General features: G+C 37.6%; 1 protein-coding gene across 11 annotated transcripts in view; it reads left to right on the forward strand.

The window, feature by feature from the left end:
- Positions 1 to 13,395, forward strand: part of Chd9 (chromodomain helicase DNA binding protein 9) — a 231,300-nt gene that overhangs the window by 192,620 nt on the left and 25,285 nt on the right. For all 11 annotated transcript variants that reach the window (XM_027405561.2, XM_035442579.1, XM_027405565.2 and 8 more), the window contains 2 exons: positions 3,388 to 3,430; positions 6,378 to 6,597. In XM_027405561.2, coding sequence (XP_027261362.1) covers positions 3,388 to 3,430; positions 6,378 to 6,597 — 263 coding nt within the window. The remainder of the gene's footprint in view (positions 1 to 3,387; positions 3,431 to 6,377; positions 6,598 to 13,395) is intronic.

Raw genomic sequence — 13,395 nt, forward strand, 5'->3', positions numbered from 1 at the left:
TGGTTGAAGGCCCAAGGACCAAAGGATACCAATAGCAGAAGTCCCACAAGGGGTCCCAGGAGGGAAGGTAGGAGGGTGCTAAGCCATGGGGAAGTGGAGAACCAGTTTTGGTACCAGGCTTCCTGTTGTTCTCTTGCCTTTTGGTGTTTTTTTAAGCCCTCTCTGATTCTAGCCATGCTATCTTTAATGACTCCTGAACGGTTAATGTAAAAACAACATTCTTCTCTGTGGGCAGGGTAGATGCCCCCTTGTTGGAGGAGGAGTAAATCTAGGCCTCTTCTGTTTTGTAGGACTACCTCAGCTAGAGATTGTAGGGATTCTTCTAAGTAAGTTATCTGGTTTTGAAGTTCCTTAACATCTCAATCTATCTTGGCACTGAGCTCAGTGTAGCTGGATGGGCCAATGATGAGGGAAGAGATCCCAGTACCCACTCCTACAATTCCCAAGTCGAGGAGGACTGCAATTGTAACTGCTGATATAGGTTTCTTGCGTTTGTGAGGATGGGAAAGAGCGGAGGTCCCATGGGATTGTTCCAAGAAGTGAAAGAATTTGTCAGGCTGGTGATAAGTGAGATGAGAACAACCTGCACAAGAACACAGAATGCCATCTCCTCAAAGATATAGGTGGAAAGGCAGGGAATGAGGCCATTGAGGCAGGCCCGCCAGGCATTGTTAGGAGGAATCACTGGGGGGGGGGGTTGAGGTTGGGGGCGACAGGGTAAGGTTACAGAAAAATTATGGGTTAAGGGAATTGAAAGCGGGGGGGGGGGTGCCAAACAGAGCCCAGAACCCATGAGCTGGCTAAGGGTAAGTTTGGAGGTGGAGTTTTCAGGAAGAGGAGAAGGGTTGCTTGCCTGTTTTCTGCTTCTCCATGCGTATCTCCAAACAGTCCAGTAGCCATCTTGTTTTATTGTTTTCCTGTAAGAAAGCATAAACATTTCCTCCACCCCAAATTGGGTCTTTTTTATTGTTTAGTGTATAGGTTGTTTTATTACTTTTGGAACTCCCATATAAGGAAAACATCATTGAACTTTTAGTTGTAATTTAAATATCTATCAATTGTCATGTGTATATATTTTAATTTGTCAAATTTTGTAATATGAGTAACATCCATTTGCCATGGATGATTAGGAAATGGACCTCTAGGGTTTATTCCTAAATTAGTTACAGATAAACATTGTGGGTACACCTTATTGTTTGGCAATTTTGACAAGTAGTCTCTCTAGTTAAACCTAATTGTTTTCTTAGAGTTTTTGTTATTTTAATGATGAAAGTTATGAGACTGTAGAGTTCTCTCTATCTAAGACAAATCGACCAATTTTATTAATTGATCTGTATTCGTTCCCTTTAGCCAGTAGGTAGGGAAAGGCCTGGATGGATTCCCTAATGTGACCCATGAAACATGGCAATTTTTGTTAGGTGTATTTTGAATTTGTTTAAGTAACATTTTAAACCTGATCATTTTAGTTTTTATGTATAGTATTGTCTCTATTACTTAAAGAGCCTTAAAAACATGATTATTAGTATACAAATTAAATGAATCATTTTATTAGATGCTGAAAGACCATTGCAACAGCTTGTAACTTGATGGCCTGAGCTGTGGTTGGAGCAGTCTGTTCTGTATATGTTTTTACCATTTATAATATAAGCTGTTCTTAGAAGAACCGTCAGTAAAAATTGACTTAGTATTTTATGAGATTGTTTCTTACTGTTTTGGGGGGAAAATGTATTAGTATAAACTGTAACAGCCTATGAGCTGTAATTGATTATCAATGTTCCCTGAAAATTTAGCAAAAACCATTGCCCAATGAATCATTATTTAGAAATAACCAATCAACTTGTTGCTTGACATAAGTAACATAAATTTTTTTATCTTTAAGTCTTAAATTCTTTAGAACTTAGCATATGTCCCAAACAATTTTTGAAATTTTACTTAAAGGTTTTTGAGCAGCCTTTTCTAATCCAGCTTGTTAAATTTTTTACTAGCTTACATTAAAAATTTAGGAGGATGTAGGGCCAATGAGATGGCTCAGCATGTGTGATGCTTGCTGCTGACTCTAATGACTGAAACTTCAATGGTGGTCAGAGAGAACATACTCCCTCAAGTTTTTGGGTGGCCTCCACATGTACACCATGGTTGGCATGCACACACTAATAAATAAATAAAATAATATATAAATGAGTGTAAAAAAAAGTTAGCAGAGAGGGTATCTACCATTCATAGCACTCAGAGCCCCCAAGGAAGATTCCGATCGCAGTGCAGACTAAAATCTAGACTATACATGACCATTGCTCATTAGATGGCCAACGAGTTATTGTGCTCCCACCCAGCAGCTCCCTGGAAGTGGCTGGACATATGCCTTCTTCAGATGCCAAGGACACTTTTCCCAAGAAAAGTCTTACTATAGACATTCTTCAAAAAGCTGTTATAGGTAGAAATTGGTAGGAAGAGCAGCTATTGTAGCAAGGTCTGGGCTCTGGTAGAGGCTGTGGTGGAGCTGAGCTATGGTGACTTCCCCAGCAGGAGGAAGTAAAAGTTTTGTCTTTTCTCCTATGATATCCAAGTTCATTCTACTGACAAACCTTAACATCACTTTGGCTATCAGAGGAAAAATAAAGTTGAGAGACAGGATAGCACAATAGTACCTGCTTAGAAGACATTCCAAAAGGAATGAATGGCTATCATGCAGAAGGAACACCATCTGAAGGGGGTATCAGTTGAAAAGACATGAATCCTCAGGATTAGTAAAGTGAAATCTACATCCTGACCAAACTGTAGATGTTCCAGACAAAGACAAGGTAAAGGCAACCAGAGCAGATGAGGCTCACCTGCAATGAGGAGTTGCCATGCTTCTAACTACATCATGTTCTGCAGTAGTAGAAAGGAGTGATTATTGGAATCAACTGTAGAAGTTGACTCTACACAGAAAATAGTCCAAGCTATTTGTAGTTTGGTGAATAGTACAGTAAATAAGTGTGTCTATGAGGTGATGCACAATACATGAAAAGCAGCTCACTTTGGGCAGCTCAGGACAAAAGGAGGTCAGAGGAGGAGAAACTCTCTGAAGGATTCGTAGGAAAGAAGTCAATAGTAAATAGTGACTGATTTTAAATGTAAAAGAGTAATGGTAATTGTGAGAACTAAGCCAAGAAGTGTATTTTGTTTTTGCTAAGTAGATTGTTAACAAATAATTTTTTGGGGTGGGACTATAGTATTAGCTCAGTAAGTTCTGGGTTAAATCATAGCTCAGGTTGTAAAAAAAATGGGTTGAAAGAGAGGTCTCTATTATAAAAAAGTTTGCTTGGTTCTTTTTTCTATTTATCTTGATTCTGTTACTTTGTGACAAATGTCTGTCTTTTCTTTTTTTTTTTTTTTTTTTTTTTAAAGGATGATGTTTCCTCACCTGGAGATCTCATCATAGCAGATGGAGGTAGGTTGTGCTTTTTCACTTCACTTAGCAGTGGTATAATTTCATATCATCATGAACTATGAAGTCAATAAATCACATTTTTTGTATTTCTAATTTGTATGAGTAGTATTGAATAGTGTTATGCTTGTCATAGAAACTGTTAGTTTATTGGAAATTTAACAGTTAATTTAACTGTTAATGTTTGCAAATCCTTAGTTCTAAATCCTTAATATATATATATATGTGTGTGTGTGTGTGTGTGTGTGTACATATGTATATATATATGTGTGTATATATATGAGATTAAATCTTTAAATACTACTGCGATAATAATTTATTAGTTTCATGTGTACATTAGAGAACAGCCTTATCACTCAGTTCTACAAATTTAGCTGAGCAAGGTTACTTTTTTTGTGTGTTTTGCTGGTGTTTTGTTTTGTTTTGTTGGTATTTGTATGAGTTTTTAGAGAGGATCTCATGTAGCCAAGGCTGGCCTTGAATTCCTCATTTTCCAAGTAAATATGACACCAGGTCCAGTATTCCTTTTGTCAGTTTCTAACACTAAAACAAGAAACACATTATTGCTGAAGTCCACTCATCCCTATCTGGCATCCAGAGGAGAAGTGTGCCTCACCCTAGGCTAGGGAAGCTGTCCATAGTGCATGAACACACACACACACACACACACACACACACACACACACACACGTACGCACGCATGCGCGCGCGCGTGTGTATGTGTGTGTGTGTGTGTGTGTGTGTGTGTGTGTGTGTGTGTGTGTGTATATATAATCTTAGTAATAGATTTTGCACTTTGTTTTGTTATTGCTATGGTTTGAATCCCAAACCTTACACTAGGTATGCTGTAAGTGATCTACCATTGAGCTGCATAACCAGCTCTCTAGGTCTTGAATAAATTAAAGTTTAAAAAATGTGTCATTGTCATAGTGATTTTGTTTTGTTTTGTTTTGGTTTGGTTTTGGTTGGAACAGTGTGGGATTGGGGGATAGACAGGATGTCTTGTAGCCCAGGATGACTTTGAATAATAGACTTTAAGGACTAGAACTTTACATTTTAAAATGAGCTGTATAGGTACAATACTTTAAACAAGAGTCGAAGTGTTATACAGTATGTAAAAACTAAAATAACCTTAAATTTGTATAATATACAAAAATCGATATCAATGTAAAATATTTGAGATTAATAGTTGTTTTTTTAGTTTAAAAGTAGATTCAATAATCTATCCCTTTATCCTATCATTTCTATATCCCCCCCTTTTTTTATCTTTTTAATAAAAAGATCCCCAAATCTAACCTCCTTTGTTTAGTTTCCTTCCTGACCATGACCAATATCAATTTACAACCAACACCCCTAAGCAATGATAAATATCCACTGAACCACCAGAAACCAATACCCCACCTCTTGGGAATTTGTGTGTCATGTTTTGTAGACCGCTTCCTGTTGTTTGGGGATGACAGCATCTTTAGCAGATCCTGAGAAAAATGGGATAAGGTCAAGTCCTGGGAGAGCTAGCTATAATGTTTTTTGTTTGGTCTCTGTATGATGGAAAGTGTAGAGCTTATGTGAAGTCCTGGATGGAGAGGCTGGACCATCTCAACTAGCAGCTTTGAAGTTGTTTTGAATGCAGACTTTTGAGGAAACTGTAACAGAGGCATTCTGAGAAACTGGATGGATCACCTGGGCTACTTGTCTTCATTGGTGCCTAGTCTTTTTGTTCTGAAAACACACAAACTTTTAAAGATAACACATGTCTATATTAACGCAAGTATAGAATGTGCAGTGTGTACAAGTCATCTAGAGATAATTTTTTGTTTTATGTTTGATAAAGATTCAATAAAAATAATTCATGTTCCCTGGGTTTATAATATTTAGCATCCTGTTGATTTCTGTTTGGCTTTTCTCTTTGCTTTTTTAAAATTCATTTATTTTTATTTTATGTGCATTGGTGTTTTGCCTGCATATGTGTCTGTGTAAGGGTATCAGAACCCCTGGAACTGAAGTTACAGACAGTCTTGAGCTGCCGTGTGGGTCTGGAAACTGAACCCAGATCATCTGGAAGAGCAGCAAATGCACTTAACCACTGAACCATCTATAGCCTCCATTGTTTCTTTGATTTTTTTTAGGGTTTTTGTTTGTTTTTTTTGTCTTGAGACAGGGTCTCCCTGCCATTCTTGGAACTCATTCTATAGACCAGACTGGCCTCTAACCCACAGAGATTCCCTGCCTCTGCTCCTGAATGCTGGGACTAAAGTCATGGACCACCACTGCCCCAATGTTTGTCTTTTAATTTTGAATATTTGCAAGACAGTATCATTTTTAGACCTGGAATCGCAACAGTTGTATTTTCTGTGCAAGAAAAATTCTATTTAAATAGGTAACATTGTGGCAGTACTTTCATCATATTCTTCTTACTTTGAGCAATTCTTTATTTTATAAATTAATTTATTTATTTGGATTTTTCAGGACAGGGGTTCTCTGTGTAGCTTTGTAGACCAGGCTGTCCTCAAATTCACAGAGATCCCACCTGCCTCTGCCACCTGAGTGCTGGGATTAAAGGTATGCACCACCATCGCCCAGCTATTTTGAACAATTCTTAAAGTTTGTTGTCATGTTTTTTAATACTATGGACATTTTTTTTTCCTTCTGAGGCAGGGTATCACTTTGTGGTCCTGGATGTCCTGAAATTCACTGGCTGAGTATGCCAGGCTGGCCTCAAACAAAGGGATCTGACAGTCTCTGCCTCCCAAGTGCTGGGATCAAAGGTGTGTGCCATCATACCCAGCAATTCTTTTTTTTTTTTTTTTTTTTTTTTTATGATGATGAAAGATTTGTCTGGTTTACTTCCTATAGTCAAATTAAAGGCATAACATTTCTTACTTTTGTGCGCTTCATCTAATATCTCCTTAGGTTTTATTATTGTTATTGATATGAGTTTCTTTAAATATAGATGGTCAATTGATGGAAGGGGATAAAGTTTATTGGCCTACTCCGTCAGCTCTGACCACACGGTTGAGACGTCTGATCACTGCATATCAGCGAACTAATAAAAACAGAAACATCCAGCAAATACAGCCAACCTTCTCAGTGCCTGCCAATGTAATGCAGCCTGTTTATGAAGAAGTCACTCTTAACCCTAAAATGGCAGCCAAGATAGAACGACAGCAGAGGTAAGACAATAGCACTAAGGTTTGTTTGTTATTTTTTTTGTTTTTCTTTTCCTCTACATGATTTTATTATTTTTTTTTTAATTTTTTTTATTAGTTCAAGTTGGGAACAAGCATGTTTCACATGTAAATCCCTTCTCCCTCTCCCTCCCTTCATCCCCCATCCCTCCTCCACCACCCCTGACCTACTCCCCACCCCATCCACTCTCCACTCCCCAGGCAGGGTAGTGCCCTCAACGGGGGCTCTACAAAGTCCACCAAATCTTCCTGGGTTGGGCCTGGGCCCTTTCCCATGTGTCCAGGGCCAGAGTGAATCCCTTCATGTGGGATGGGCTCTCAAAGTCCCTTCTTACACCAGGGAAAAAAAGCACTAAGGTTTTTTTTGTGTTTGTTTGTTTGTTTGTTTGTTTTATTAGTTCTAGTTAGGGAACAAGCTTGTTTCACATGTAAGTCCCTTCTCCCTCTTCCTCCCTAAGGCACTAAGTTTTAATATACAGTATCTACATGTTTGTTCATTCTGAAGGTTATGAAGTTGTTGGATTATCATTCTAATTTGCCAATGCAAAAGACTGATGTACATAAATGCATATTCTCTTTACATTTGTGTGTATAGAATTATGAAAAAAACTATATTTCATATTTAATCAATTTTGTCATTTTTCTGAACATTGAAAAATTTTAGAATGAAAGGTTATTCATATAATTTTAAATTATCAATATATCCAAAGCTTAAATTATATTAAAAGATTTTCTTTTACATTAAAACATTTATAAATTTTAAAAATGGGTGGAAAGCAAATCTATCTTTATGAAAAGGTGAATTGTTGTAAATTGTTGTTGAGGAAAAAACATCGTAAGAGATGTTAAGATAGGGGAGCTTGGAGGGGCGGCACAGCCCTTTAATCCCAGCACTCAGAAGGCAGAGGCAGGTGGATCTCTGTGAGTTCAAGTCCATCCTGGTCTACAGAGCTAGTTCTCAATAGTCAGGGATATGTAGAGAGATCCTGTCTCAAAACAACACAGGATAGGGGAAGCTCTCAACCACAAATTTTGACTTCTTAGAATATGTTTTCAAGATTTATTCAATATATATATATATATAATATAATATATAATATATATAACAAATATATATATATATACATATATATATATATATTTGTGCCTAATACCTGTTTGTGCCTAATGCCTGAGGGGGTCAGAAGGGGGACTTGGGAGCCCTGGATATAGAATTACAAATGGTTGTGAGCTTTCATATGGATGCAGGGAACCATTCTCCAATCTGCTGAGCCAGCATTTCAGCCCCATGAAATTTGGTGTGTGTAATATTTGTGTGTATGTGTGTGCTCCCTGGAGACTGGAGATCAGCCTTGGCTCCTGTTCTTCAGGACACTGTCTGCCTTGTTTTGTGTCTAGCTCTAGCTAGGAAGCCCTAAACATCCACACATCCATCTGTCTTTTTTTTTGTTTTTACTTATTTTTATTATCTTAAATATATATGCAGGGCAGGGTGTATACACAAGAATGCAATTGTGCACAGAGGGTGGAGCTGTCAGATTCTCCTGGATCTGTTGTTACAGTCAGCTGTAGGTCACCTGATGTGGGTTCCAGGAATCAAACTCAGGTCCTCAGGAAGCGCAGTATGTTCTCATAACCACTAGCTTCCATCCTTGTCTTTCTAATGCAAATATTACGAGCCTGTACCACCTTTCCTGGGTATTTTTTATATGGGTTCTGAAGATGAAACTCAGGTCCTGTGCTTGTAAGCTTGTCACTTTATTGACTATCTGTCTCACCAACCCCAAAAGCTTCAACTTCTTAAAGATGATAAAAATAAATGGAAAAGAACAGAGTATATCAGTAACCAGGGCTCTTTGTGAAATCTGGGTCCTTGAATTTTCTTTGTTAAGGTTCTGCTGTTTTATTTAATTTGCAGAACGTTCATCTTAGAATTTAGTTTGTATGAAACCCAGTATATTAGCTAACCTTATTAAAATTCCAAATTACTATAACTTCTGTCAGTATCTCTTGTAGTTATCAGTTGTTGTACAACAATCATCCCCACACAGCATCTGAAAATAGTGTCTGGTTTTAGGGGTTTTTTTACTCTTTAGATTCTAATTAGATAGCTCTTCTCCTTCATGAGTTGTTGCTTGTACTCTAAACCAGGGGGGGCTTATATAGAATTATAAATTCTATATAAATTCAAAAGTAGCCTTGCTCATGTCACTGGCAGTTGGTTTCATCTTAGAGCTCACATTCAAGGAGGGCCCTTCCAAGTGGCTAAGGCTGATGCTACAGATCAGTATAATTGTTGTTTTCTTCTTCTTTGCTGTCATCTTCTCCTACAATTTTAAAATTATTTAAAAATAATAGAAGCTCATTATAGAAGTTCTTAAAAATGCAGAAAATTAAGCTGGAGAAATGGCTCAGTAGTTAAGAGCACTGTGAGCTATGAGTTGCCTGTAATTCCAGCTCCAGGTAATCTGATACTCTCTGAACTCCTCCTACACACACACACACACACACACACACACAAACACACACGCAATATCAGAGTTTTTAAAAATGGTTACAAAATACAGAAAAATGTAAAGAAACACAAATATGTAATTATTGTTCATATTTGGTCAATTCTTTCCTTTTCACATTTATGCTTTCATGAAATCAAATGCACCCTCATTTGGGAATGTATGATCTTTTGTTTCACCATGAATGTGCAATTGATTGACTCAAGCTTTCTTGCCCCAAAGAGAATGAAACACTTGTGTTTTAGGAAGGTAAAAATGTGATTGAAAGAACATGTGTCTTAGAAGTGATCAACTAGGTTTGTTTTTTGTTTTTTTTTTTTAATCAAAGTTGAGTTCTCATCATATTTCAAACTTTCTGTCTTCTTTACTCTAAACTACACCCAAAGAATTCTCCATGCTGTAAAAGCAGTTACCAAAATGTTAAATAATTGGCCTGGCATGGGGGCATGCACCTCTGATTCCTGCACTTGGAGGGTATTGTAGGTGGATCTCTGAGTTTGAGGCCAGCCTGGTGTATACAGTGAGTTCCAGTCTAGCCAGGAGAACATAGAGAGACCCTGTCTCATAAAAAATGTTGTTTTTTCACATGTGTGTCTGTGTATGTGCACACATGAATGTGTGCAAAGGTTCATGTTGATTGTATTCCTCACTGCTTCTGGCCTTATGTATTTCTCACTTGAACTCAGAGCTTCCCTTTTGGCTCTTAGAGGTAGTCAATTTGTGCCAAGTGTTCCTGTCTCCACTTCCTGAGCATTGTAATTACAGCAGGCTGTATAGCAAGCACTTTTTACACAGTGAAGTATTAGTAACTGTTTAGCTGCCTATTGCTCAGAAATTCTATAATTTACAGAAGCATTCCTTTATCAGCAGACACTAAATTGATTTAGTGGTATACAGCACTTCAGTAAAAGTCATGTACTATTTTTAATTTTTTATAACTGCCCAGACAAATGTATCCTATAGCTAAACATGATTATAGTATAAATAAAATTCATCTTTGAAAAACTTGCTGTATAGTCTGTCTGTTGGCAAGGTATATATAATAAACTGTTGGTTGAGGTATAGAGGCTGCAGATTTCAAGTCTTTTCTCCTCAGTTACAAATGCCATTCTGCCACCTTCCTATGGTCAGAATTGTCACAGAACCAGCCTAGGCTATGCTGAAGGGAAGAAACGCAGATTTGTGAGCAGATGTTTCCTGTCCTGACTGCCAGACCCACATAACTGACTCAGAGGCTGAATATGAGTTATAAGTGCTCGTCCAGTAGCTCACACTTGTTACGAGCTAACTCTTACACTTAAATATTTCTATCTATGCTTTGCCACATGACTCATGGCTCGTTACCTTAGTTTTTTTTTTTCTTTTTAGATTTTGTTTATTTATTATGTATCCAACATTCTGCTTCCATGTATATCTGCACACCAGAAGAGAGTACCAGATCTCATAACGGATGGTTGTGAGCCACCATGTGGTTGCTGGGAATTGAACTCAGGACCTCTGGAAGAGCAGTCAGTGCTCTTAACCTCTGAGCCATCTCTCCAGCCCCGTTACCTTAGTTTTTACATGTCCTGCTTGCTAGGGAGCTGGCTGGCATCTCCTGACTCCACCCTTCCTCATCCCATCATCCTCAGTTTGTCTTTCCTGCCTTACTGTATACTGTTTAGCTATTGGCCGGTCAATTTGTTTATTAAACCAATCATTGCAACATATATTCACAGTGTACAGTTTTCCTTGTTAACAAATTCAGAAAAGAAACTCACAAAAGAGATGTAAAGTGAATAAGGTTGAAAGACATAAAAGGATAGTTTTGGGTTAGTAATACAAGATAGGATAGAAAGTGATTTAGGTATAACACTTTGGATTCACCAAGATAGGATAGATAATGGAGTATTTTCTCTGAATTTGTCAAATACAAGTGTACTGGACATTGTTAATGTAATTCTTACATGTATATATTTGTATGTAGTTATTGTATTTTGTGTATATAGTTTTACTGCATACAAATAAAGCTTGCTTGGAGTCACAGTGTGAAGCCAGCCATTAGCTGACCATAGGCTTATAGGACGGTAGAGAGAGGGACAGGAAGTGGTAAGGCGGGGCAGATACAGGATCTTGCCCCTTTTGGACAGAGGAACAAAAGAGGTGGGAAGCAACCAGCAGCTGCTCCTGATTCTCTGATCTTTCAGGCTCTTAGCCCAAAATTTGACTCCTGATTTCTTATTGATAAGATTAATTAGATTAACACTTCACAGATTCCATCTCTACTGGTAAAGAATTGTAGTCACTGTTAATTTATTTGGCCCTTCTTGTATAAAAGATATGGATTAATTTCCCTAAGACAATAGTTTTTTTTTTTTTAATGACACTGTTTGCTCATATTTTTGCATGAGTATAAAATGTTATATTCTGAAGTCTAAGTTCAGCGGCCCCTAAATTAGAGTTTTCTTGTTTTTAAAGATTTTTTTTTTAAGATTTTCTTATTAATTTTTTGGGTATGTGTATGTGTGTGAATGCAGGTGCCTTAAGAGGTGAGAGATGTTGGATCCCCTTGAAGCTGGAGTAAAGACATTTATGAACCACCTAGTGTGGTTTCTGGGAGTCAAACCAAGTACTCTGGAAATGTAGTATGTGCTCTTAACCACTAAGTCATCTTTCCAGCTCCTGTTATTTTTTTATGTGTGTACTTGTTGTGACTGCATGTATGTCTGTGCATCATGTACATGCAGTGCTCAAGTAGGCCAGAAGAGGGCATCAAATCCCCTGGAATTGGAATTACTGATTGTGAGTATATGCTCTGAATGGAAGCTGTGTTCTTTATGAAAGCAGTTGGTGCTCTTTACAGATGAGCCATCTCTCCAGCCCTTCCTCTTTTATGTTTTACTTTACATTTCTAACTTTACTATTTCCTCAGCCAAGAAGATTTTTGTTTTAGTCCCCCAATTAATGTTGTCTCTGTTACCCGAAATAGCCTTCTTTATATCCACTAGTCCATAACATAACCTGTCTTTCAGAGATAGGCACATGACCCATTTGGTTTGTTTTTACATCAGATCACAGCATTTTCTCATTTTTTATGTGCTCATAGAGCATTTACCTAACTAAACTGCATCATTACCACAATAGCACATAAGATATTATGGTGATAATTTTTTTCTGAATCTTGTTCTAGGTTGCAATTTTTGTGATGATAATCACTGTCATCTTTATTGCTTATTTCTGTCTTGAATAATCTTTAGTACACCCTTCATTCTCCAGTATATTCTTTCTACTCAAGTCTGTAATTCATTACTCAATTAGTTTCTCAGGCTATATTTTATGTCATAGTTACATTAACTTTTTTTTATGTGTATAAATGTTTTGCCTGCATTATATGTCTGTGCACCCGTGTGTGTCTGGTATCCACGGAGGTCAGGAGAAGGCATTAGATATCCTTTGAAATTGAAGTGACAAGTGATTGTAAACAGCCATGTAGATGCTGGGAACTAAACCCATGTCCTCTACAAGAGCAATACGTGCTCTTAACTATTGAGTCATTTCTCCAGCTCCCCACATTAATCTTCTGTTTACATGGGTTCTGGGAATTGAACATAGGTTGATGTATTATGATCATTAATGTATGACTATGATAAAAATGAGCCATTAACATTTGACAGAAGCTTTGCCAATGCTTTTTCTCAGTATCAGAAGCACTCACCTGAAAAGAGATTACTGTTAGCCTGGCATTTAGAGCTTTTGTAACTAGACCCCAGATTTTCTTTGCTCTATTCTCAGTGTAAGCTGTATCATTGTCAATCTGTAATACTTACCAACCCCTGAAGTAAAGAATACTCCCTGTTTTGCTTATTCTGTGCCTCTCCCTCCACCCAAATTGTAGCCTTGTCCCATCTTACTCTGCAGTGTGCTACTCACCCTTGATGCATTTATGGTTCTTTTACCTTATTTTATTTGTGGGTGGTGGTGGTGTGTGCGTGTGTGTACACACATGTTTGTGTGTGCATATGCACATGTAGGCGTTACAGCATAGCTTTCAAGAGTCTCTTCTCACTTTCTACCATGTGTCCTAGGGATCAAACTCCAATCAGCATACTTGGTGGAAAGCACTGTTTTATCCACGGAGCCGTCTTCCTGGCACATTGATGCTCTTCTTGATCACTTAAGTTTGAATAGACCCTTCTGTCTTCTCTCCCCTCCTGAAATTCTTTCTTTCTATACTAAATAATATTTTATATTGCAGATGTCTTTAAGAACACTTTGTCATTTTATTTAAGAA

This window comes from Cricetulus griseus, chromosome 3, assembly GCF_003668045.3.
Source record: "Cricetulus griseus strain 17A/GY chromosome 3, alternate assembly CriGri-PICRH-1.0, whole genome shotgun sequence".
In the NCBI taxonomy this organism is placed as follows: domain Eukaryota; kingdom Metazoa; phylum Chordata; class Mammalia; order Rodentia; family Cricetidae; genus Cricetulus; species Cricetulus griseus.